Source organism: Hyposmocoma kahamanoa, unplaced genomic scaffold, assembly GCF_003589595.1.
Source record: "Hyposmocoma kahamanoa isolate Upper Pololo Valley unplaced genomic scaffold, ASM358959v1 94, whole genome shotgun sequence".
NCBI lineage: Eukaryota > Metazoa > Arthropoda > Insecta > Lepidoptera > Cosmopterigidae > Hyposmocoma > Hyposmocoma kahamanoa.
In genome coordinates, this window is record NW_020654878.1 from 10414673 (window position 1) to 10442067 (window position 27395).

Here is a 27395-nt window from a genome sequence, read left to right on the forward strand (position 1 = left end):
AATAAATATATTATTACGACCCATTTATAATAATAAGTAATAATATATTTATTACTTATAATATATTTTTTAGCAGAAATTTACTTCAAATAATGGGTCGTATTTCAGAATTCTACTCATATATTATATGAGTAGAATTCTGAAATACGACCCTAGGAATCGTATTCTAGAACTCTACTCAGGGCTTGAGCAGACTTGAGTATGATTTCAAGCACTGGAAATACGACTCTAATGGCAAGGACTTGAGTATGATTTTCACGAGTCTGGGGATCGTATTCCAAGCTCTACTCAATGCTCAAGTCAGGACTTGAGTATGATTTCAAGCTCTGGAAATACGACCCTAATGGTAAGAATTTGAGTATGATTTCTAGTGTATGAAATCATACTCAAGTCCTGACTTGAGCAGTTGAGTAGAGTTCTGGAATACGACCCCCAGAATGAAATGAAATGTATGATTGAATGAATGGATGCGTGAACAAGTCAATCAACCAAGAGTGAGTTAGGGACGATGAGAACGATACTTTTCTAACAATAAACATATTTTAGTTGTTTCTTTTCCGTATTTTGTGAGTTAACGACTAATTCACAACTTTTAACGGTTTTAATGTGTCTGGTATGTATTCATAAAGTTACTTAAACACGACTGTACGTAACAAGAAATTAATAGAGTCATCTAAAATTCTAGTCTTAAAAACAGCGTTATGTATTTTTTTGTCTTAATTTCTAGAAATAACTTACTATGGATGTAGGTGCAAGTAGCAGTAACATAGAATTTAAAGGTCCCGAACAAGTGGTGAATTATATGGGAAGTTCCTGGATAATCCGCCGATCTAAGTCTCACAATGGAATGCTTTACTTTTTCAACACAGTGACTAAAGAAGCTGTCTGGAACTTGAATGATGCTGAGGTTTGTACTTTGTGTGATGGTTAACAAACATTCAATCTCTATTATCCTACAACTTCAGAATAAAAAAGGTTGAGTGTATAATCTTCAATAGTTCTTCATAAAATGCAAGGGAATGAATACCTGATTAGGCAGTTTACCCAGATTAATAAATTATTATTAATAATTTCTTTCCATGAATGTGTGGCATGAAGATTCTGATTATGATTCACTTCACATTTTTAAATAAACACTTTTTATTCTTGTAAAGTTTCTTCTATGGCTGACCAGACAGTTACTCCAACTGGGTTTTGCAACTATTATGTCTTTATAGTCGTTTTGTTAGTACCTAAACACTAAATGTAAACACTCTTGTTGGCCTCTAACATTAATCTTGCAATTTAACTGTGATCATTGATCATTATCTTGCCATTGTTAGTCTCAATTATAGCGATCTCAGGTTATGGTTGGTGAGATTCTGAACAGCTAGATTGGTTTACACCGGCTGCTTTCGCAGTTTAATGACCATGGCAGTTTGCTTTGGGGTTATGCCACCAATCTTTGTCGTGCAGAAATGTGTGCTAGGGCAATTTAAGAGATAAGAAATGAATTCATTCTTCACAGCAGTCTTACATTAGCAACACCATCCATTTTGCACAGGAAACCGAATACTGTTGTAACTCAAAATTGTGTAATTGAGAAAACATGATTACAAAATTAAAATGGATTTTATCATACATTGGATTAGAAGGCAATGAAATAGTAGATAAATTAGCAAGAGAGGCTATCATGGAATTCATGAAAACATCATGTAAACCTCTTGCTGCAGATATCATCCCATTTGTAAGAAAGCTAAATATGGACATGTGGAGTAAGATCTATGGTGAGATTTCTGCAGTGAGGGGGATTTGGTACAACACTGTTCAAGTGCGTCCACTGCGAAAGCCCTGGTTTGTGGATGGTGCACTTTCTAGAAATGCATTGGTCTTGGCTTTTAGATTGCGTACTGGTCACCATGCCAAGCTTCTTGGCTGCATTTTTGGCCATGGAACAATGTATCTACCGAAGTTCAGATTGGATGACATTCCAAGTAGGTGAAGATGTTCGGCTATGGGTATGGATATACCTCGAAAAGTCGGATTCAGGTGAAAGGGACTCCGTTTAGTGGAGAAAAGACATGCCTGCGTTTTGGTAGCATTAAATTTGACAAGATTGGCATCGCTCCAATCGAAGACTGCCTTAAGTGTCAAATTCAAACAACTAACCATGGGCTCTCAACAAAACTGGATTTCTTCTCTACTGACCCTTGCATTAGTCAAGTACATGTCCACAACTGTGCTGTCATGAGCATACCCAGAGGTACCTGGAATCAACATATCTTGTATATGCAGCAGAAACAGGCCTACAGACAGTACAGAACCCTCTTATGGGAACTCCAGTATCTATCGCCCGATGTTCGGAAGAATAGCCTCCTAAGTCGAATGTTCACTCAAGAAATCCGAAATCCAAGCAAAGGTCAGTGGGAAGCCCATAAGAGAGAAGCTTGCTTAAAAGGCTTGCATGCCAGACCCTGTCAAAGGCCTTAGAAATGTCTAAAGACACTGCAATGGCTTCGCCATGCCCTTCTATAGCCTCGCTCCATAATAGAGGGGTGTACACAAGAAAATCCCCAGTAGATCGCCCTCTTCAGAATCCGTACTGGTGACCACTGAGGAGATCGTAGTCTTCAAGGTACGACAGGAGACAGTTGTTAAGTACACGTTCCATATTCTTGCAGAGTATGGAAATGACTGAGTGTCGTATTCTAGAACTCTATTCAATGCTCAAGTCAGGATTGCACTGGCAACACAAGCACTGGAAATACGACCCTAATGGCAGGGACTTGAGTATGATTTCTAGTGCTTTGAATCATACTCAAGTCGTGACTTAAGCATTGAGTAGAGTTCTAGAATACGAACCTGAGATAGGTTTATAGTTGACAGGGTCAGCTCTGCTTCTTTTGTTGCACATTTGCAAGCCTCCACGACCTGTGAACTACACCAGTCTCAAGTGGGAGGCGATACAGGCGTGTGAAAATAGGAGACAACTCAGGCGCACAGTTTCGCAGGATTATTGCTTGAATTCCAGGCCTGATAGCTTTATGCACATCTACATAGGGCGTACTATATAAGTTTCCAGAGGTGGCTATTTACATAAACAATATTTAAAAAGTAATTACAACATTTGAAAATGGAACTCTTTGGCTGTAGAATACAGTTTGTTTCATTGACTGTCACTTGTTTTTTTTTTACATTTTAGAAATTGGTTGTCTATCACTATGGATTTAACTTGTAGCTCGTATTTTCGTAGTATGATTTTCTACGACTTTAAGTGTAACTTAACAGCTCAGCGAAGCTTCGCTCGACTTCAAACTGCTTTTGGCGATGAAGCACCATGCAAGACGACTATTTATAGCTGGTTTGCAGAATTCAAACACGCTCGTGTGAATCTCAGTGACGAATTTCGTGATGGTCGCCCGTCCACTGCTATGAACAATAAAAACATCGATGCTGAGTGCCGTATGATCAAAACAGACAGGCTTGTGATATACCATGAGATTTGGGCATCTTTAGGCATAGGCATGAGTCAAATACAACCAATACTACACAAACATTTGGACGTGAAAAAGCTGTGCTCTCGGTGGATCCCACACAATTTGACTGAGCCTCAAAAAACGGATCGCGTTACTTAGTGTATTGCCATGCTTACCAGATTCAACGAAGGGACGTCAAATTTGGTGTGAGACATAGTAACAGGTGACGAAACATGGATTTATAGTTACGATCCCAAAACAAAGCAGCAACCGAGCGTATGGGTCTTTCGAGATGAGCCGAAACCAATTCAAGTGGCGCGGAGTGCAAAGTGCCTCTAAGCGGATGATTGCTTCTTTTTTTAATAAAACTGGACATGGCTAATGTTGCTTTGGAGAGTCGTTGTACCGTATAGTGATTGGTACACGAGCATTTGTTTGCCGGAAGTTATTGATAAACTCCGTAAAAATAACCGTTAACGCCATATCATCTTGCACCCCGATAATGCCAGTTTTCACACGGCCAGACAGACAAATGAATTTTTGGAGGTGAACAACGTTGACCTTACGCGCCATCCCGCGTACATTCCCAACCTGGCACTTTGTGACTTGATTTATTTCTAAAAATTAAAAATCAGTTACGCAACGATTTTCATCACCTGAAGAGGCTGTCGAAGAGTATGAAAAATATGTTTCAGATTGTCGTGGAGGAGTAGCATAAATATTTTCAAAATTGGTTCATTCGTATGAAAAAGTGCATTAATGTTAACGGAGAATATTTTGAGAAACAATAAATTCATATCTGACCATTTATAGTATTTTTTTCTTATTCATTCCGGAAACTTATAGTGCCCCCGCGTATATATTATTTTAATACGTTTTCACACGTCTGTCGGTAACAGTACATAACTAATTTCTATCACATATCTTTTAAAAACGGTACTTAACTGCGGCAAGTTAGTTAACTCCTTAACAACCAATTTAACTTTGAGTGTTCTAGCCACGCGGGCGAGCCTGACTTGAAATTGGTCTACGTGGCGGCCGCGCGCTTATATTATTCAGGGGAATTTAAATGTTGTTGCCTAGTAAATAGAATTCCAATTTGCCATTAATGTACACGAAGGCGTGGTAACTGGGCGATCGCCGCGCGGCGGCCGCGCGAAAACTATCTCCTCGTGTAAGGGTGTATTTCCACCGGCGAGGCGAGACGAGAAGAGACGATTTTTAAAACTTGTATGGCAAAATATCAATTCTTTCTTAGCGCATGTAACATTAACCGTATTGCTGCCTACATAGATTCTTTATTAACTCTGCAACGGAAACATGATGTCTCTCTCTGTACGTCGGATGGGTCCGGTGAGTACCAGAAAAATCCGAAACCTTCGAGAAGTGGACTGCATCAGGTAGATACCCAGCTGCGCGGCCAAAGTACCCTACCGGAAGGGTCGTGGAACTAAAATTGACCGCCACCTTGGGCAGTTTCTATCGGAAGTAAAAAAAATTGGACATTCGAAAAACAAGATGGCCGCCATACAAATTTCAGATCCCTATAGCTCGGCGAGTATTGGGGATGGACGGGGAATGCTCATATCATAGAAGGTGGTGGGGGCCAACTGCCGGTGACAAAATTTTTTCAAGATGGCCGACTAAAAATGGCGTACCCCAAAAAAAGGTGGTCCGATCCGGCTGAAATTTTGGCATGCGTCCGTGTTTGAGAGTTCATAATACGAACGAAGAACGAGATCGACTTCATCTTGACGGACAAGAAGCGTATATTGAGGGATATCTCTGTGGTCAATAGGTTTAATACCGGTGGCGACCACAGACTCGTAAGAGGTACCTTAAATATGGACTTCAAGGTCGAGAGAAGCCGTATGATGAGAACTCTTATTCGTCCAACGCTGCTCCAAACCATGCATGGCCCGAAGCGTTCCAATTGGAACTGAGCAATCGCCTCGCTTTGCTGGAGATCACGGTAAAAGATGACAAAGACCTTGAAGATGTGGCAGGGGTAATTCGTGAAGAGGGAATTAGGCACTTCAGAACACTGCGAGGAGCTCGAAAGTCCAAATTCTCGACTGAGACTCTGGAATTGATGAGGACACGACGCGAGATGCCAAAGGAAGCTTCGTCAGATACCGTCATCTCAACAAAACCATCCGCAAGTCGGTTAGACGCTCCCTTGCTTCAATACGCAACTCATACGAGAAGCTATTGAGAGGAATCGGGGATCGAAAGTCTTTACAAAAAGAGTGGGTACAGATGTCAACTGACGAAGCTAAATACCTCGGACGGTAAAACTGTCACATCAGTTCCAGAAATTCTCGCAGAAGTCGATGACTTTTACAGCAGTCTATATGCCTCGTGTGCTCTAAAGCCACCACCGAAAACGAACGACCCAAGAGCCACACTTTCACCCCACTTCACAGACGATCTGCCAGAAGTGGACGAAGACGAAATTGGGAGGTCTCTTAAACAGCTTAATAATGGGAAGGCTCCCGGCGAAGGCAAAGGATTAGCATCTGAGCTTCTCAGGCCAGGAGGTGACCCAGTGCTCAGAAAGCTCAAGGAGCTATTCAACGCCGTCATAGGTAATGGGACTACCCCGGAGTGGAGCAGAAGCGCGGTGGTTTTGTGTTTCAAGAGAGGACACAAAACTCTCTTGAAGAACTACAGACCTATCGCGCTCCTGAGCCACGTTTATAAGCTGTTTTCGAGAGTCCTCACAAAACGTCTCGCCGGAAAATTTGACGCTTTCCAGCCACCGGAACAGGCAGGGTTTCAAAAAAGCTATAGCACCGTGCATCACATACCACACTGTTCGGCAGATTATACAGAAGTCTGAAGAGTATAATCAGAGACTGTGTCTAGCATTTGTGGACTACGAGAAAGCCTTTGACTCCATCGAAGCCTGGGCTGCTCTGGAATTTTTGCAGCGATGCCAAGTCGATTGGCGGTACGTAGAGGTGCTGAGAAATCTATACAGCAAGGCCACGATGCCCATCCAAGTCCAAAGCAACAAGACAAGACCCATCCAGTTGCACAGAGGCGTGAGACACGGAGATGTTATCTCTCCGAAACTGTTCTCAAACGCTCTAGAGGACGTCTTCAAGACACTTGACTGGACCGGATTGGGCATCAATGTCAATAGCCTAATCTAAAAAATCTCACACACCTGCGCTTTGCCGACGACATCGTTATATTGGCAGGAAATGCTGAAGAACCTTAATGCTGTCTAATGAGGCAGCATTAAGGTTGGTGTTTGGATGAATCGGTCGGTCTTTGGATGAATTTGGACAAGACTAAGGTCTCGTTCTATGAGCTCGTCATCCCGGAGCCGATCTCGATTAATAGCGAAACGCCCGAAGCTGTCCGAGAATATGTCTACCTCGGCCAAACCCTGCAACTAGGCAGAGACAACTTCGAGCGTGAAATAACTAGGAGAGTGCAGCTGGGTTGGGCAGCTTTTGGTAAACTGCGTCATGTGTTCTGGTCACCACTCCCGCAATGTCTGAAGACAAGGGTTTTTCAACCAATGCGTCCTACCATGACCGTCATGACTTATGGAGCCGAGACGTGAAATATGACAGTCAAACAGGCTCACAGACTACACGTCGCTCAGCGAGCTATGGAAAGGTCTATGCTGGGTATCTCTTTAAGGGACAAAGTCCGGCACGAAGTTATTCGGCATAAGACTAAAGTTGTGGACATCGTCCAGAAATGTAGCAAGCTGAAGTGGCAGTGGGCTGGCCACATTTGTCGCAGAGCCGATGAGCGATGGAGAGGTTCTCGAGTAAACGTAACGTATGATGTCCCCCTGCAAGATGGACCGACGATCTGAAGAAAGTCGCGGTTAGTGGTTGGATGCGGAAAACGGGTGATCGGGCAATATGGCGTGCACTTGGGGACGCTTATGTCCAGCAGAGGACTGCAATAGGCTGATTGATTGATTGGACCTTTTTATTTTTATTTATTATTTATTTTATCATAGAGGGTACAAACAGCTTATATTACAACAAAGTTAATAATAAGAATTTGCGGGATATGGTACTAGCCGCGTGTTTATCGCTAGACGAATTGAACAGCTCTGCGTCTTCACTATCCATAACCCTAGCGCGAGCTCGCGATGGCAGTTTTTGGTGGAAATAGGTCGGCTAGATTTCAATTCTAGCTTCGTCTCGTCTTGTCTCGCCTTGCCGGTGGAAAAGCTCTTTAACTGTGCGCAGAGTTGTCCATAAAAACGAATAAAATTGATCAAATTTTTTTAAATGCTGATCGACTAATCGACATGAAGGGATCATTGTACGAGATGAAAAAATTGGGACAGCTGAAATTGGTCCAATTTCATAAAACATTTTTCATACAAAGTTAATAAAATTGACTAATTTTCTTTAATTCTAATGGACTCAGTTTCTTATAAGTATGATTTTATTGTATGGGAAGAAAAAATCGAAACAGCAGAAGTTGGTCAAATTTAATAAAATTATTTTTCATACATGACTTTCGAATTGTTACTTCGAGATGAAAATTGACACAGTGACCTTCATTTTGCCAATTTTCACACTGATTGTTACCTGGCACATGCTAAAATGACACAAACCATAGTAAAGTTATTTTATTCTCAACTTTACAGGTAATTTTCATATTTGACAGCAAGTAATTTGTATGGCTGATGAGTGCCATTTTTTTTATTGATTATGGAAAATTCTTTATCTTAAAAATGCATAGTCCAACTATCTGACTAAATCTATAATGTTTGATGTGCTTATGTAAATACTATTTTATATTTGTATTTCAGATTGAAAAAGCTAAGAAGTTGACAAAAAGCCTTGGGAACCAAATGGAGAACATTGAATGTCCTGAGCCAAAGGAGCCACCAATGAGCCACAGACATGAAAGCTATGGAGCTAGCCAACAGATTCCTCTATCTAGGGTTTACAATAAACAAATTATCAACAATCAAATGCAGCAACCATTTGCCTATTTTCCTTCAGCATGCACTCAAGTTTTACCGTATGGCTCTGTACCACTGGGATTGAATGTTTCCGGCACTGCATATAATTCCAATATTTGGGCAGTTCCTCCTTTGTTCATGACTCCTTCATCACCTGTTATTCAGCAAGCTCACACATCTGCCAATGTTACATACAATGATCAAGACTATAAAGTTCCAGTACAAAGTACTTCAAAACTTCTTTCTAATAGATTTCCTCCTCACTGCGAAGCACACGAAACAAGGAAAAAGTTTACACCAAACAATATGCTGAAAAGTCCATTGAAAAGGAATAATTTCCAAAGAGATCATAAGCAATATTTTGTACCGAGAAACTATAGGCAAAGGTTAAGTAACAATGATTTGAGGAATGTTTTATCTGCTAGAAAGACCCACAATAATTTTAAGAATATGAGCAGAAAATCTGAAGGTAATTTTGTTTTCATATAGGGCGATTTCAAATTAGACGCTTATAGACTTACTGCAGTGACACCACACGTGCGACCCTTTTGCTGACTGGATTGTATGAAAATGAGTAGTGGCGCAGCTGCCGCGCCACAGATGCGCCACTGCAGCGCTTCTACAAGCGTCTAATTTGAAGGCGCCTTTGTGTTGCACTGTTGAAAGTGACAGTAACATGTAGACCTATTTTATGTATGTACGAGATTGTACTCCACCTATGGTGGGGTCGAGTTCGGCTTGCGGCGCGTGGTCGGGTTTAGATTACGGGATTGTGCTTATGTTTGTACCGCGTCCGATTACCAATTTGGGGCCAATTTAGGAAACAAACATTTTTAAGTTGGTACTGGTCCGTATTCTAGGTATTGCACTCAGAGTTATCATTCTCTAGTTTGAGACCAGAAAATTTATGTTATTATCTGGCATTATTATTATGTATATTTTTTTCCTAAAATACTTCTAACCTATTTCGCACAGCTTCTAAGTAAAAGGAATCTAACAGAGAGACGGTCGAGATACAACACCGCTATAAGTATCTTATTTCCACTACATCGGGAAATATTCTTTACATTTTTAACATTTGTGAGTCTATCTTTTCTCGTAATAGAGCCTCCTTGTACTACCTACGTACGGTAGCATGCGGACGCTGTGAAACAAAAGTGTGTGTGTCAAACAATGAAATGAAAAACAGAAACGGTAACAAGTTTACACAGCGGTTGCAAGTCCTCCCACTAAAAGTGCACCTCCCTATCATCCGAAGTCTGCACTCAAATCTCTATTCGGTACACCATCATCTTGAAACCGATAAATCGCAGCTGCTGTTCCTCACCGAGACGCAGATCAGATGTCCGACCGACACGGCGTACCTCAGCTACCCCGGGTATAATCTGGAGCACAGGTTTCTACCTCGTTCGTGATGACATCTGTGTCAGGCGTCTCAAGAACCTTAAGGCACCGGGTTTTTCAGTTTTGTGACTTCTGGTAGACACAGGAGTTACACAAATAGTGTACTGTTGTGTTTACCGATCCCACAGTGGAGATCAGGAGTCGACCAAGCTGTTCTAATATCTGAGTGCGACGTCTGATGAGATTCAGCGTAGGTACTCAGCAGCGCAACCAATCGTTCTGGGGGACTTTAATGCACACCATCAAGAAGTCAACTGGTTGTTCCCATACCAGTTGACCGATCACGCTGGGAGAGAGAAACGTAAACTTGCGTTAACGCTAAGCCTTTCCAAGCTTGTCAGTGGCGCGATAGGACACCAGATGTCGAATCTCATACGGCTAATTGCTTGGTCCTTCTGTTGACAACTGATCCGGACGGTATGAATGGTACTTCCGACCATTGCTTGGTGAAAACTGTATCCGCATACTCCCCACCCAATCAGGGCCTTAGTGGTATGAGACGGGTGTGGTGATACAGGTTAGCAGATTGGGATGAAATGCGCCATTTACTTGCGTCTTATCCTTGGCAGGTTTGCTTTACTTTAGGAGACACCTCGTGCTGTGCTGATGCTGTAGTCGAGGTCTTGCGTTGGGGTATGTACCATACCATACTCCGATGTACCCAATGGACCCCAAGCTCGTCCATGGTTTAACGCTTATTGCAGTCGTGCTGAAACACAAAAGCTATCCGCGTACCAAGCATGGGCAGATGCTCGACTGCGCAAAGTTCCGAGTACTCGGAATCTGAAGAAAGCTTTTAATATAGCCGCTAAGAAGTGCAAAAGCGTGTTACGTAGGGCCAAGTTCGACCATGTGCACCGCATAGGAACCAAGCTTGCCGCTTATCCAGCAGGTAGCAAATCCTTTTGGTCCCTGGCCAAAGCGGTCCAAAGTAACTTTTGTCACCCATCTTTGCCACCTCTGCTGAAGCCGGATGGTACGCTGGCCCATACTACAGAAGTGAAGGCCAATCTCTTTGCCTCACTCTTTGCAGAGAGTTCACGTCTGGATGCCGCAGGGAACCTACCACCTACCTTACCCCAGACTGGCTGCACTATGGCGCCAGTTCGCATACGCCAAAAAGAGGTACTTAGAGCTCTGCGGAATCTTCACGTGAATAAAGCTAGCGGGCCAGATGGAATTCCAGCGGTAGTCCTACGTAACTGAGCGCCTGAGTTGTCTCCTGTTCTCGCACGCCTGTATCGCCTCTCCCTTCAGACTGGTGTAGTTCCGAGGTCGTGGAAGCTTGCAAACGTGCAACCTTTGCCCAAAAAAGGAAGCAGAGCTGACCATGTCAACTATAGACCTATCTCAGTCGCTTCCATACTCTGCAAGACTATTGAACGTGTACTCAACAACGCCGTCTCCTGTTATACCTTGAAGACAACAACCTCCTCTGTGATCGCCAGTACGGATTCCGACGATCGGGCGATCTACTGGGGACCTTCTTGTGTATGCCTGTCACATATGGAGCGAGGCTATAAAAAAGCAAGACGAAGCACTTGCAGTGTCTATGGACATGTCTAAAGCCTTTGACAGGGTCTGCCACGTAAGCCTTTTAAGTAAGCTTCCATATTATGGGCTGTATTATTCCATATTACTGACCTTTGCTGTCTGCAACACTCTTTTCGCTGCATATCAATGATATGTTAATTCCAAGTACCTATGCGTATGCTGATGACAGCACAGTTGTAGATAGGTACTTGACCAATGCAAGGGTCAGTGGAGAGGAAATCCAATTTTGTCGAGAGTCTATAGTTAGCCGTTTGGATTTGACACTCAAGACAGTCTCCGATTGGAGCGATGCCAATCTTGTCAAATTTAATGCTACCAAAACGCAGGCGTGTCCTTTCTCCAAAAAACGAAGTCCCTTTGAGCTTATTCCGACTTTTCGTGATATATCCATAGCCGACCGTCTTCAGCTACTTGGAATGGACCTGTCGTCCAATCTGAACTTCGGCAATACATTGAATCCATGGTCAAAAATGCAGCCAGGAAGCTTGGCATCCTTTTCAGGGTGAGGCATTACTTCGCACCGGGACAGTAGCTTCAGTTGTATCAAGCACAAGCCCGGTCGTGTATGGAGTACTGCTGCCACCTTTGGGATGGCTCTGCTACGTACCAACTGGCCACCTTGGATTCCATTGACAAGCGTGTCAAGTGGTTTATATGTGACTCGGAATTAGTAGAGCCGAAGCTGTCGAGTCTTGAACACCGCCGTAAAGTTGCCTGCTTATCGGTATTTTACAGGATATATCACGGAGAGTGTGCGATGGAATTACACGCGTAGATTCCGCCTTCCCCTTTCATCATCGCGTGACTAGGCGTAGGCTTAGATTCCACCCCTATGTTGTGGATATTCCAAAGATTCGCACGAAGCGTTACACTTCCACATTTATATGGCGAACGGATATGGAGTGGAATTACCTGCCTGCAGACTTGTTCCCTGAACGTTATAACTTAAACCTTTACAAGGCGAGAGTGAATAGGCATTATTTAGGTGTGCATGCTCCATCGTCGACCTCATCGTCACTTTCCTTCAGGTGAGATGCAGGTCAAATGCACACTTATATTTGAATAAAAAAAAGAATTCTTCAAAAATTAAAATAGCTCTTTAATGGCGACCATATTTAAAATTTCCAATATTATAATTTGACAGCAAATTATTATCAGGCAATTCTAGTAATCATTTAGTGCCAATTTTCAGCCCGACCAAAGCAAGTTTTTTCAATAGCCATTCATATCGAAAACATATGCTTATGTTTTCGATATGACGGCTTATTGCCGTATATTATTACGGCTATATTGAAAATTGGCGGAAACAAGCGCCATATCTCTTTATACGTTAGTTTTGATTATAGTGACCCTCCCTACCTACGCTTAGGGCATACGAGAAGGCCACTATAACCTGTGCGCACACAAGAACCTTGCAAGTTCAGGTTCTGACCCCAGATCAGCCAGTGTAACAGGGTTCTCACAGATCTCTGTCACTTGACTTCGTCCGGTTCTTCGAGAGGCTATTGCCTCGGGTGAGCCGTCCCGGGTGCACGTACAGTACCCGAATTAAAAAATTGTAAATTGGCGGAAACGAAATTTTTACCCCAAATTATGATTGAAGACATTCAGTCGAAGTCTAAGATTCTCAGTCGGATTAGAGCCCGCCAAAATAAGCTTGTACGGCGGCCATATTGAAAATGCCGAAAATGTAATGTTGATCACAAATTATTATCACGTTTAACTATTGATCGAACATGCTAATTTTCAAAGGGATCAGAGCAATTTTTTTCTGACTCTAGCGAAGGCTTGTATGGCGGCCATATTTGAAAATGGCGAAAAACTTATTTTCACTACAAATTTTGATCAGGCACTCCTAGAAACCTCCGCATGCCACAAATTTCAGCCGAATCAGAACAAGTCTTTCGGCAAAAAAATGGCGAAAAAACCTTAGACTACCCCAAAGCATGATTAAGGGCTCCTAATGACCACCGCATGCTAATTTTCTCCGGCCGCCATTTTTTATTCGCTAACTTGAATTTATTTACATTTTTTTACAGGCCAACTGCCTTAAAACCACTGTTGCCCTCTTTGACATTCCTTCGTGCACCTCCTACCTATCCCTAATAGTTTCCGTGATAGAGGACATTGAAATTTGTATGACGGCCATCTTGTTTATTTAAAATTAGAACTTTTTACCTTCGGCGGAAATTAGCCATGGTGTATCTCATAAAGTGTACAAATATCACCTCCATTTATTATAGTTTTTGCAGGCCGTTGATTCTTCTTTTATATTTTTCACAATCAATCTGCATAATTGTGTAACAAACATCCCTCTGAACTTTCTCGTTTGGGGGTAAATAACTCCACTTTTTTTATGTATTCGCTGAATTTACAGAGTTAGTCAATGAGACTGCATTTGGAGACCAGTGTTCTTTCGAGGAATCAAATAACATATTTGAAAGTAACAAAAATTTTGAAGAAATTTGCCAAGCATCTTACCTAAGTGATGTTGATGTTGATATTTTAGAGGTAATGTATATTAAAATATGGGTGTATTGCGAGTTGCTTTTCAGTTTCCTATTTATAAAGGAATTAAGGCTAATTACTACTGACAACATATGTCATTGGCATAATTTGTATTGGACAGTCCATTTGAGACTTGGCTGCAACAAATTTAGAAAACCTTTCTACAAAACTTGTGGGTGTGATCTTTAGTCATGTGACGGAATACAAAGAGCGAAATTGATATACGTTGCTTTATTTAGAAATGCTTTTAATTTTTTTATTAATTATTTAATGAGTTTTGCAAATATTGTTATAAAATTATTACAGGACAAAAGGAAAGGGATAACATTGGATTTGGATTTCACTAAATTAAAACAACTAGCTGGTTCAAACACAAATCCTGAACAATGGTACATTGTTGCTGACCAGAGTATTTTGTTGAACCACCTTAATTTTTTGGATATTTTGATTAATTCAGGTAATTGAACCTTGACTCCATTAAGATGTCAAATATCCCTCATGTTCTTGTCTCAAAATGAAAACTATCTAAATGCATTCTCCTTTGTATTTCAGATGAGCGATGTAAACTTATGGTGCCGCGTGAAATCATGGATGAGTTGCGAGTGGCAGCCCGCACTAGCTGCGGTATGCCGCGCTCCACGAACCGCAGCCGACGTGCAGTCCTGTTCGTCTCGGAGCTCTTAAAAAGTGGTCGTTGCCTGTTAGGTACTGTGCAATATTTCCATATCTACTTCCACTCAATTGAGAGTGACTGGACACAGGGTCTGTTCAAAAGTAGGAGCTGTATTTGCTGTATTGGCCGCGTTTGGCATGCAGATGACTCAGGATAAGTTTTTAATTTAATACACAGATATTTATTAACGGTACTACTTGCAGGTGAACCTTCCCAAGACAGCACTGTAAGGAATTGTCACATTCTAAGATGCTGTTCAAATTTGACGCAGCAAAACTATCACGTGGTAAATATTGTACTCATTTTGCATCTCTTCTGTACACTTCAGTAGACTAGTTTATTATGCATATATATTTCCGAACACATAATTCGAGCCACCACGCATTTTCAGTATTAAGTGCCCTAAGCTTAAACAGTGTTTGATTGATCAAAAACTATTATGCAATTTTGAAACCAGTATACTATACGTGTTTTCCATAAGTCATAGTTGGGAATTTGGATTTGCAAAACTTTTTCTTCGATGATAAATAACACTATTTTTGTATTTTAGCCCTTTACGACAAAAATGCGAGGTGGCTCGAATTATGTGTCCGGGAGTATATTATGGTTTCGGGTAAAAAGGGCTTATTCGCCCGAATAACCATTCTACGTCCCATTTATTGCTTATCCACTGCAACGTTTCGGGATGTTAAAAAAGAAACTATTATTTTATTTTTGAAGGTTCTTCTAACAAATGATGAGGAATTACAGGAGATCAAAAGGCTTTTAAGTATTCCAATTTTCACCATAAAAGAAATTAAAAAATTTTTGACTGTCACGTCAGCGGTGACGGAAAACAATCATGAAGCATCTGTTGACCTTACTGAAAAAATTGTGAAAATCACAATAGCCAATGATTTGATGACATCGCCGATTCAAGTCACCTCTGAAATAATTAATAGAAACGAACAGGCTCCAGATGATAATATATGCAAGTATCAAAATAATGATGTCAGCTTAAATAATATAGAATCTTCAGACCTATCCGCGAAGGACGAAATACAATCTCAACCAAACATCAAGAAAACCGTCGATGCTGCTGTTCAAACAGAAAGTTCACCAGAAACAACGCTTATACAAATTGACCAACCGACCACTACGACACTTACCTCCTCACCCCCTCAACCAAATGTCCAAAAGTCTGTAAGCACAGTTTTGTCTTCAGACACGCAAAACAGCACTATGACGTCTCAATGTGAACCATTGTTGAAGAAAGAAAGACGGCTAGTACGTAGTACGTCACATCAAACCACAATAAATCAAAGCAATAATACTGAAGCAAGCCATAGTAGTTTTGAAAAGAAACAGTTTAAATGGCGCAAACGAAGAAACATAATTAAAACAAATGCAGATGTTGCTCAATTGACAACTTTTGATTATTCGCATCTTGATAATAGTAACGAAGATTCGTTAAACGCAGACATAGACGCTAGTTCAGTGTCGAGGGAAGGAAATCAGTCAATACAAAACACTGAGTCAATCAATCAAGCAATCAATACTTTATGTGATAGCATTGTTGAAGAAAGTGAAACTAGTAGTGTTATTATTCACAGAAACATAAATGAGAAAATAGTGATAGAAGAAACGTCGACATCTGGTGTAATATCGAACACCACAAGCCATGCCGACTCGGAAAGTGAAAGTGTGAAACAACACGAAGTGACATGTGATGAGGAGGAAATGAGGCAGAACATTATGTTTAATGTGATAGATCGGATTATGGAGCAGAGTTTGAGAATGAGATGTGATGAATGGGTATCAAGATTCGTGCAGATAATGGAAGAGGCATTGACGCAGCTGTTGCAGCGAGATCATCGGATCCTCCAGAACGTTATGTCTCCGCCTTGGACGCTGTACGAAGCAGCACACTGCATTAAAATTACGTTCCGTGGCAACCATGAAGTCGTGAACGCTTCCAGTAGATTGTTGAATGTTCTTGACACTGTAAGTGATGGAGGTATGTGTCTGCAAAATGGTATGAACATTACACCAAATATGTATTATCTTTATCTTTAATAAGCAATTTAGGCCTTTGAGTTATTTCAGTTTGTAATGGTTCACGCATTTATATTTTGTGCAAGTCTAAAAATACTACTAGAAAATGTATGTTATTTTATTTCCAGGACGAATTAAGTTGGATTTGAACCCACAAGATTACATGGAAATGTATAGTTATGGAGTTTATCTGATTGACATTTTGCAGGTAAATTTCATTTCAAAAAAATGTCTTATGTTACGTGTATAACTTCAATCACTTTTCAATATTGTATTTGTTTTAGTCGACGTCTCTGAACTGCGAAGATATTCAAACCGCGTCAGATTCTTTGTCTAATCTATTGAATGACATTCGGAATCCTACTGTAGATGTTCATAATGACACTTTTTGTGAGAATAAACACTTGGAGAGCCATAAAAAACCATCTCGTAAGTAAAGTCTTGCATTGTTCAGCACTTATTAATGAATACTTAATTTTGTATTATAGAACAAGGGCGAAATTATTGTTAAAATAATTCTTTAGCGTCTTCAAACGTCATATTAGCAAGTTTGAATAAATCAATCCATTAGATTTTTCAAATCATATTAAAGGCATGTCTAAGTTATGTAACGGGACTGATATCTACAACTGTCAGTTTTTTAACGCTGAACGACATCTATCCGCCAAATATGGTTTTTTTAAAATAATATCAAGTGACACGACGAAGAAATCGTGCGCCTGATGGTAAACTACATGCTTGTCCATAACAGTTGAAGTGCCACTCAGAACTTTAAATCGCAAAGATCTGAGGGGCACTGCAACTTCGCCCGTCACCCTGTGACATAAGTTGACAAGTTCTATGTGCCTGTATTTTCACCAGCACTCTTACCCTTCAAAACTGGAACACAGTAATGCTGACATCACTGCTCACGTGCGTGCGTGCGTGCGTGCGTGCGTGCGTGCGTGCGTGCGTGCGTGCGTGCGTGCGTGCGTGCGTGCGTGCGTGCGTGCGTGCTTGCTTGCTTGCTTGCGTGCGTGCGTGCGTGTGTCCGTGTCTGTTTGTGTCTGTGCGCGTGCTTTAGAGAGAAAGATAATGTGTCTGTGTTATATAATTGTACAAATTATTATAAACTGAAATATGAACCTACTTTAATATAAAGTTATTTTTATTTCAATATGTATAGCTTTGAATTTTACTTTAAACCATTACTACTGTGATGAGTATTAATTTAGATTCATAATATAAATAATAATCGATATATTCAAAATAAGTCAGTAAATATACGACTATTCACTGGTATTACTCAAGCGAGCTAATGATACATAGGTATTATAGTGTATATACCACATAAGTTAGTCCACATAATGTCAAGTTTACTGAAGATATTAAGTACTTTATTACAAAAAATAAAGTAGATAATTACTTCTCCAAATATGCCACGCGAAAAAATGGTAAAACAGACAAAAAGTTCCCGATATCATGACAGATGCCGTTTCATAAAAAAAAATTGTGCCTTGGTTACCAGGGCATGGTATGTATAAACTCATTGTATTAAATTATACCTTATAACTTAGAATAATAACGCATAGAAACCTAGTCCGCACACGCTTAGTGAGGCAAATTGAAGCGCGCCAAAAGGGCCTACACGAGCGGGCGGGCCTTCAGTGCTCAAGGTCAACTTGCACCGCGAACAGATCAAGAATTTTAGCTAAAAATGACGAAATGTGCGGTAAATGAGTGTAAAAATACGCCAGACACACATGAAATAGATATTAACATCACATTCCACAAGGAAGTAACGCGTTTCAACTTGTATTTTTATATAAATATTCACTAAAACCGAAAATTAACCTACTACTAAAACTAACCTACTTGAATATGATTTTTGCCTCACTTGTGACAGTTCGTTTGATATGAAACTATCATTCTATGCGTTATTATTCTAAGCCTTATAAAAATAATTTACCTCTGAACTTACGCCACAAACCCACGGCACCATTCAGCTTCCTATTTAAACGCTTTATTTTCACATGGGTACTTTTCATAAACGGACGCATACAAATTGTCAACTAAAATTTATATGGGAGCTCGCCATTCTTTTTACCTTTTCTTTTAGTCTGCACCGCTTTTCTTATTACGGTTTTGGTTAGTTTTCTACATTGTAGATTAATATTTTTATTTCAAATTATTTTATTTAAAAATATTTAAATATTTTTAACTGGCAGGTCAGTTACGTACATATATTATTACTATTGTCAGTTGTACTTATGTATTATTCCCACTTGACACTGTTACTGGAACTATCTATTCAATAGATCTAAGTTAGGAGTCCATCTTAACCATTGAGGCTTAGCGTACTCCTCAGGTTGTAGATCTTAAATCTAGGCTTTTCTATTAATATACAAAAGTAAGTAAGTAAGTGCATAGCATCAATATGCTATACATGTGCAATATTCTTACCTTTACGAATCATACTTTTTCCTCCAGCTACTGAAATACAAGATGATACTCATCAAGGAATAATTGGTGTGGAAGTACAACCAAAGTCACAGCCCAAGGACCTTGTTAATGACGTACAAATATATAATCTCCGGTCGAACGATAAAAAATCAGATCAGGTATTTCTTGAATATTTGTGAGATCATTAATGAACTCAGAATACGCACGAATAGTAATTATAAAAATGGAAGTAAATTAATTTGGTACTCCGCGAACCCATTGAAGGTTAAATCGTGCAAAATAGCTACGCTTGTTGAATATATTTTCATGCAGTTAATTATTCCACCCTCCCTCCACATAAAATTAATAAAATAAATAACACAAGCGCAACTACAGTCACAAACCACCACAAAAATATACCCGACACGTGTTTCGCCTCTCCACGAGGCATCCTCAGGGGTTCTCGGCCGAAGAGTGAGCTCGTTCAGAACGGTTGGTGTATTTATACCCCGCTACCCCCAGTATTGCTATTGTTGAAACCCGAAAATACCCGTAATAAAGGTGGAGAGTGAGATAATGGGAGGGTGGGATAATTAACTGCATGAAAAAATATTGAATACAAGCGCACCAATTTGCACGATTTAACCTTCACTGGGTTCGCGGAGTAGCAAATTAATTTACTTCCATTTTTATTAATATGGACTTCGCAAAGTAACGCCTGAATCTATTAATTGCGAATAGTAATGAGTAATATGTAGTTGTAATACAATTGATATTTTTCAGGCTAACAAGCAACAAACTCGAGAACAAAATAAAGTAACCCCAAAAAAGTCCGAGGATGTTTCCTTTATGAAAAATATCGACATTAAATGTAATTTTTTCACAAGTTTGCATCTCCAGGAAAAAATACTGAGTAAAAAAGACGGAAACGTTTCTAGTGATCCTTATATTAACAGACAGACATGTGAAAGTCAAGCAAATGATTTCAACGAGTACCATCAAAAGGAATGTGATAATGGCCATTTGGATTCGAAAGACAATAATTTCAAAACTAGTAATTTAAAAATAGTTAGGACATTTAACAAGTGTCCCGAATTTGAAGAGAAATTACGAAATAAAAACAGGGAAATTCTAGATATGGATCAATTGGATTATTCAGAAGACATAGCAGAAAACTATGACTTCATGGACGATGATTACTATTCAGAAGAAGAATGTTACAATGGAGAATTGGTACATAACGAAGCCGTTAATGTAGATGCAGAGAGCACTAATTTGGCAATTACCAAACCGTCAGGGAATACAGAAAGATCGAAGTTAGATATAAATGCTAATGACAATTTTCCTTCAATTTTTAGCAGGCTGTTTTTAGAAATCAAAGAAGCATTTTTGAAAGTCCAATCGTTTTGGTAAGGCATTTTGTAACAATTTAATTTGTTATTTAAAGAGCTCCGGCTCCGGTATTGTTATTGGTTGAACATAATTATATTTTTGTTTTTAGTAAAGAAACAGAGAATGAACTATCTGGAACACAATACACTTTTAGTAGAAAAATTGAGATTCTTCAAAATGTCGAAAAGGCATATTCGTACATTGACCATCTACGTGAAACTTTGAACAGGTAGCTATTTCTATATTTCGATGGGTCCTAAGTTAAGGGCCAAACTAACAATTTGATCATTTTCACTTTTTGTGGGAAATGCTTCATTTTACAATGGGCGCATCGATTTGTCTCCTATTTTATTATTTCTAGTCTTATACGGTTCCCTCGCCGAACATAATGAGCATTGAAAATGGAACATTTAAGATTTGATCCCTTTTCAAATCCCCGCCGACACCGATGTCGAATTAGTATCGACAAGTGGTGGTGGTGTCGTAAAATTCTAAACAAGAGATGGTGGATTAGGGGGTGGGTTAGGGGGTGAGTTAGGGCGTGGGTTAGGGTTTGGGTTGGGTGGGTTAGGGTTTGGGTTTTGGGTTGGGGGGGTTAGTGTGAGTTAGGGGGTGGGTTAGGGTTTGGGTTGTGGGGGTTAGGGGGTGAGTGAGGGTCTGTGTTGGGGGTTAGGGGTGGGTTAGCGCGTGGGTTAGAGTGTGGGTTAGGGGTGGTTTTGGGGGTGGATCAGGAGGTGGGTTAGAGGGTGGGTATTTTAGCTTGTGGGTTAGGGGTTTAGAGGTGAGTTAGGTGGGTTAGGGGGTGGGTCGGCGGGTGGGTTAGGGGTGGGTTAGGTGGTCGGTTAGGGGATGGGTGAGCGGGTGTGTGGGTGGGTTAGGTTAGGGGGTGGGTCACTCACCCCTGACCGCCCCCCAAACGGCCCCCAACCGGTCCCCCAACCGGCCCCCCAACCGACACCCCAACCGACCCCCCAACCGACCCCCCAATTGAAATCAATTGCAATTGATTCAATTGAATTTATTTTTTAATCTGATTGAATTTCTGATTTAAATTTAATTGATTATCGCCCAACACTGAGCACGATAAGGCGCGACTTGCGCGAGAGCGACATAAAGCGCGGGATCTCTATGCGAGAATTGCAGTATCTCGCGCTTCATGTCGCTGTCGCGCAAGTCGCGCCCTGTTGTGCTAGCCCTAATGTGGAGAAAAACCCAGAGCAATTCGATAAAATAGATAGATGCTAAAACGATGATTTTGCCTCTTTAAGGCGTGTCACCGCAAGGGAAGCGGGAAAAATTGTTTTGCTAGATCAAATGGTTTAGGTATTTACTGATAAACGGTCTTACAAAAAATATACGACACACCTATGGATATTGTCTAAAGAATGTGCAAATGTGTTACACAGTAGGATGTACAGGCTTAAGAGCACGTGACACTTAAGACATAAATCCAACTCTATTCCGCTTACGATAAGAACGGTCCAAAGTACAAAGTGTCAAGCTTGACGTGCTCTTGACTGTACTTTATCCGATAATATAAAATCCTGAAAACAGGCTGAATGTCCAAAACGAATTTATTAAGAATAAAATATCTAATCTTATACATCATTTATCTACACAGACCGCAACATAGAAAAACTCTTTTTAAAAGAACAAATTTCCTACCTGTGAAAATGTTATTTTTGCTTCTAACATCGAATTCGATTTTATTATGACATTCAAATTTCGAACATGTCTGAAAAACAAAACAATTTTATTTGACCTCAACTCTAGGTACTATCAGTCAAGATGAAGTTTTATTCGAAATTAAATGTCAATAGCAAACAATTTTGATTTGCTTCCCGAAAATATTCCTCGCCCAATAAATATCAACTATTTCCTAGCCAACGCACACTCTCCACTAGTTTTCACTTTATACAAATTTCTAAAACTTAATAACATAAATCTGTAACCAGCTCCGAATAGCCTCCGCTCGACGATATTCATTTCATAATTTTCTGTCCCAACTAATGATGAGTCGGAGAAAAAATCCCATTTCTGAACAGTCTTCATTTAAAAAAAAAAAGAATATTCTGCATTCTTCCCGTATTCTCCCATTATCTTTCGTATAATTTTATTTCTTTTTCCACCCTCCATGATAATTTTCCACGTTGACCCAGGTCAAAAGTTTGTTACTGAACGAAAACGATGCCTAATTTTCTTTTACTAAACCATTTTATTTTTTATTTCCTGCTAAATAAAACTTCCTAAAATGTTTGCAAAAGAAAGAAAATAACATGAGCCCTTAAATTATATTTTTGTAATGTCATTAAAAAAAAATATTTTAATAACCGGCAATCTATCTCACCACCGCTCTACGTGTCTTTCAACCCTGACGTTGGCGAAATCGTCGGGCAAAACGACGGAGCCATAGGTACAAAAGTTGAAGTAGTTGACGAGTTTCACACGTTACTTGATATCGAACGATACGATAGTTGGGGCCGACTTTAGTTTGTCTATGAATTAAATAAAAACTGTCGTTGTATGACATGCGTGAGAAAAATTTTTATTTGCCGCCATTTTGCCAGTCGTATCATGCTGTTCCTGAACACATCATAGAGAGCTTATAATATGTGTATAGATAAAGCAGTGTATGTAACTGTACATAATTAGACATTAAAACACTCGTGTGATTTGAAACCCACACTCGTATTTTAATGCCTTTCATTACGTAACAGCCACATAAACTACTATTTTATATGGATATATTTCTATTTAAGTATTACTGAGAACCTGCTTTTCGTTTTTAACTGAAACCCTATAGTTATTTGAAATACCTCACTGTAAATGGCTGAAATGATAAAGACGTACCCTTTTTAATATATATACTCCCGTACACAAAGCCACCTTGCATTTTCAGTATTAAATGCTCTAAGCTTAATAAAAATATTTGATTAGTCAAAAACTATTAATGCTATTTCGAAGCTGGTATACATACGTCTTTGTTGAAAATTTGAATTTGTAAAACCGCCACTGAACTGTTTTTTGTCAACGTCATTGGCAACTATAGTTGCCAATGACGTTGTTGCACCAAACGGTATTGGCAACTATAAACAACATTTTTGTATTCTAGCCCTTAAAAATAAATATGCAAGGTGGCTTATCTGTCCGGGAGTGTATTATGTGAAAGTTTTGCTGGCTAACCGTTAGAGACGTGTAAATTACTGTAGTAATATTACAATTGTGATATCACGCGACAGTGTAACGTGACATTTATTTTATAATAAAAAAAATAAGTGATCATTTCACCTCCATCTCACGTGATGGAAAGTGATGATGAGGTGGAGTATGTAGCATGCACACCTAAATAATGCCTATTCACTCTCGCCTTGAAAAGGTCTAAGTTATAGCATTCGGGGAACAAGTCTGCAGGCAGGGAATTCCACTCCCTAGCCGCTCGCCATACAAATGTGGAAGCGAAACGTTTCGTGCGAATCTGGGGAATATCCACAACATAGGGGTGGAAATTCTGCCCACGTCTAGTCTCCCAAAGATGGAAAGGGGAAGGTGGAATCAAATTATGCAATTCCATCGCACACTCTCTGTGATATATCCTGTAGAATACAGATAAGCTTGCAACTCTACGGCGGTGTTCAAGGGTCTGCAGCTTCGCCTCTACTACTCTTCTAATTCTGAGTCACCTATAAGCCTCTTAGCATGCTTGTCTATTGAATCCAAGGTGGCCTGTTGGTATTTAGCAGATCCATCCCATAAGTGGCAGCAGTACTCCATACACTACCAGACTTTTGCTTGGTACAGCTGAATTAACTGTCCCGCTGTGAAGTAACGCCTCAATTGGAAAGGATGCCAAGCTTCCTGGCTGCCTTTTTGGCCATGAATTCAATGTATCTGCCGAAGTTCAGATTGGACGACAGGTCCATTCCAAGTAGGTGAAGACGGGCGTTCTCTGTATGGATATATCACGAAAAGTCGGAGTAAGGTGAAAGGGACTCCGTTTATTGGAGAAAAGACACGCCTGCGTTTTGGTAGCATTTAATTTGAAAGATTGGCATCGCCCTAATCGGAGACTGCCTCAAGTGTCAAATTCAAATGATTAACCATGGACTCGACAAGACTGGATTTCTTCTCCACTGACCCTTGCATTGGTCAAGTACCTGCCCACAACTGTGCTGTCATCAGCATACCCAAAGATACTTGGTATCAACATATCGGTTATATGCAGCAGAAAGAGGGTTGCGGACAGTACAGGACCTTGAGGAACTCCGGTTCTATCGCCCGATGTTCGGAAAAGTAGCCTTCTAATACCACTCGAATCGAACGTTCACTCAAGAAATCCGTAATCCAATTGCAAAGGTTACATCACTTTGGAAAATTAAGCATCACTCATAACGTCATTCGACACAATAACGGTTTTTATTGATGCACGATATTATTTATTTCAGTTACATTAAAAAGATTCCATAAATACTCTTAATAGTGAATTATCTATATTTCTATTTGCATCATTATTTATGTAATAGTTCCTTTATACTGCGCAATATCTAGATAGATGTGTCAGTCGCAGCAATGTTCGGACAGATGATTTGCGAGTGATGGTATTATTACTAAGCTCGTACAAAATAAGGAGTGATGCTTAGAAGTTAGAACATATCTTATTTTAGTCTGTGTCAAGCGGGTGATGGTAATATCGCACTAATGCAATATGATGGTAATAGCGAAGCATGCACGAAATTATGAGATAATGCTTATACGCATCTCATTTTTGGCCTGCGTGATGTGGGTGATGGTGATAACGTACTGTATAATTATTTTTACGGGAATGTAATGTGATATTACATTACTTTTTCAGGCACTGTTTTGCGCATGTCTACTAACCGTGAAGGTGATAAACTGCCCGTATCTTTCATATAGACAAAAAGTAGCATAAACGGCAACAACCGAAAAGACATTAATTTTGCTGTATGTTTTTTTATTGCAGCGTCCTGTATCGAGAAACTTGCACTGGTAGCAATAATATTCAATTCGTATTGAAGCAAGTTGGTCTGAATAAAGTAAACGACATTCTTTTAGGAGAATACAGGTATACTTATTTTTAGCCTCTTCAAATATAGATTTCTCATAAAAAACTTACATAGTATGTACAGTCAAATACATGAGATACCTGACCCCCTAAAATGACTAAACCGACCTTTTGGTTCTGAGACCGATCTTACGTATTGAACAAAAAATTAAGGCAATTTTAACTTTATTGTATAAACAATATAGTGGAGCGTTGCTTGAAGATGATCAACATGTTTATATAACCAATACTGAATTTCGTCGTTGAATATCCAAGTAAATTGGTCGAGCGGCTTGTTATATGGACTGTCAGTTACAATACCCGTGGTTCGATTCAGGTATCTTGTGCATATGACTATACCTTTCATTTAAAATGAAAATGTTATTTAAATATCTGTATTTTTTTACATCTGAACGTCACTTCACGTTCTTGTTTCTCTATTGCGTATTTATAGGGACGTAATTGACCGACGAATTTAATTAAATCTACTACCTACCTAAATGGCGGCGTGGAGATTTAAAAATAATGTAGTTCATTTCCGCTCCGTTTTTATAGATAATAATGGGTCTAATATTTCATGTCGAGTAGACTTCCGCTCATGCGTGATTTCATTGCAGACGTCAATTCATGGTATTCATGGTATATTTTATGGCTTTACTCTTTACTGAACTATGTGTGTATATTGTCAACAATAGGCAATCCACTCTTATAAAAGTAAACGCTCATTAAAAATTTTGTTATTTTCAGAATGACGATTTCTAAATGCATGGATCAAGCAAAAGTCCTCTTAGATTCCTTAGATATTATAAAAAGTGCCGTAAAAACGTAATTTTTTTTCATTGGTATTGATTGTCAAGCGTCCATACGCTAAACTGTGTATAAATGCAAAAACTTGTTTTTCTAAGAGCACAAAGTCAAACATAAAATAATGTAAAAAACTAAATATTATTTAATTGTAGCTGTTGATATTTTGAAGACATAGTTTTTAATGTGCCATGTTTCAGTTGAGATAGTGTTTTTAATCTTGTCTGTTTGTTATTAATAAGATGCATGAAATTTTCTAGCTAGTGTGAACTTTTTAAAAGGTGCTCTTTTAATATGTTGTATGTGATTTAATTATTGAGGGAGGTGAGAGAGGGATGGTTTCAGTAATATAGCTATTTTCAGAAGACATTCTTTTATTTATGGGAATACTTATGTAGATGAAAACACGTTACTTAGCAGCCTTAAATTTCCTTATAAAGGTTACCCTCGACGACAATAAATTCAGTTCTCCTGTAAAAACCTGTACATTAGTAATAAGTTAGATTAGTAACGTTTTCATGTTTGTTGGGTTCCTTGCATACGCCAACAGTACGCGGTAATGCTTTGTAACAGATTATTCAACAAATGCGCTCCGATATCCTTTTGGTGACGTTTCATTTCTGTAAATAAAACATTTTTCTTATTCGAAACCCAAAAAAAAACGTGATTATGTGGCGGTTCCTTGCATTCCTCGAAATCGACTAGGTTGTGGCGTTAGAAGGTAGGTGCTGGTAACTTGCCGACACAGTCGCCGCCGCCGCCGCCCGCCGCGCCGGCATTACGTGCCATATTCGCTTTTATTTTATGTACATACTAAAACTTATATTATTTAATTTATTATTTTTTATAATGGCTACATAATAATATTAGGGGTTAAACATTGACTTACAAATAAATGGACGACGGGTCTAATACAAAAACCACGAAAAAAATGTCCCAAGTCAACCTATTCGAAATTTAAATTGTAATGTCATCGCAGTATCGTGCTGTCTGTCGAACAAATGAAAACTAAAGCGGAGTGTCGCGCTCTGTATACGATTTTAGCGCCTTACAAGTGCGGACACTTTTTAGCGCGGACCCGACGTCCATATAATTGTAAGTCAATGGGGTTAAAGTATGAAATTGCCGTTTTATTGCAAT

The 27395-nt window shown here is 39.6% G+C and overlaps 1 protein-coding gene and 1 long non-coding RNA gene across 2 annotated transcripts in view; one reads left to right on the plus strand and one right to left on the minus strand.

Moving 5' to 3' along the window:
- The first annotated feature begins 782 nt into the window (after nt 1-782).
- LOC113237879 lies at nt 783-26553 on the plus strand. Its single transcript, XM_026474578.1, has 14 exons — nt 783-907; nt 8251-8875; nt 13742-13875; nt 14179-14329; nt 14425-14577; nt 14749-14831; nt 15266-16541; nt 16708-16787; nt 16864-17008; nt 19049-19179; nt 19784-20409; nt 20502-20621; nt 25371-25472; nt 26199-26553. Exons 1-14 carry the CDS (start codon nt 803-805, stop codon nt 26278-26280), a joined length of 3813 nt encoding a protein of 1270 aa, XP_026330363.1. The 5' UTR covers nt 783-802; the 3' UTR covers nt 26281-26553.
- Nucleotides 26554-26655: 102 nt separating this feature from the next.
- Nucleotides 26656-27395, minus strand: part of LOC113238016 — a 12493-nt gene continuing 11753 nt past the window's right edge. Inside the window, exon 4 of the long non-coding RNA XR_003311075.1 lies at nt 26656-26875. This is a non-coding gene — a long non-coding RNA (uncharacterized LOC113238016). The remainder of the gene's footprint in view (nt 26876-27395) is intronic.

Coding starts and splice junctions, on each gene's coding strand:
- LOC113237879 (XM_026474578.1), top strand. CDS start 803: ATGGGAAGTTCCTGGATAATCCGCCGATCTAAGTCTCACAATGGAATG. Junction 14,578..14,748: donor AAGTGGTCGTTGCCTGTTAG/GTACTGTGCAAT, acceptor TACTACTTGCAG/GTGAACCTTCCCAAGACAGC. Junction 25,473..26,198: donor ATTCTTTTAGGAGAATACAG/GTATACTTATTT, acceptor TGTTATTTTCAG/AATGACGATTTCTAAATGCA.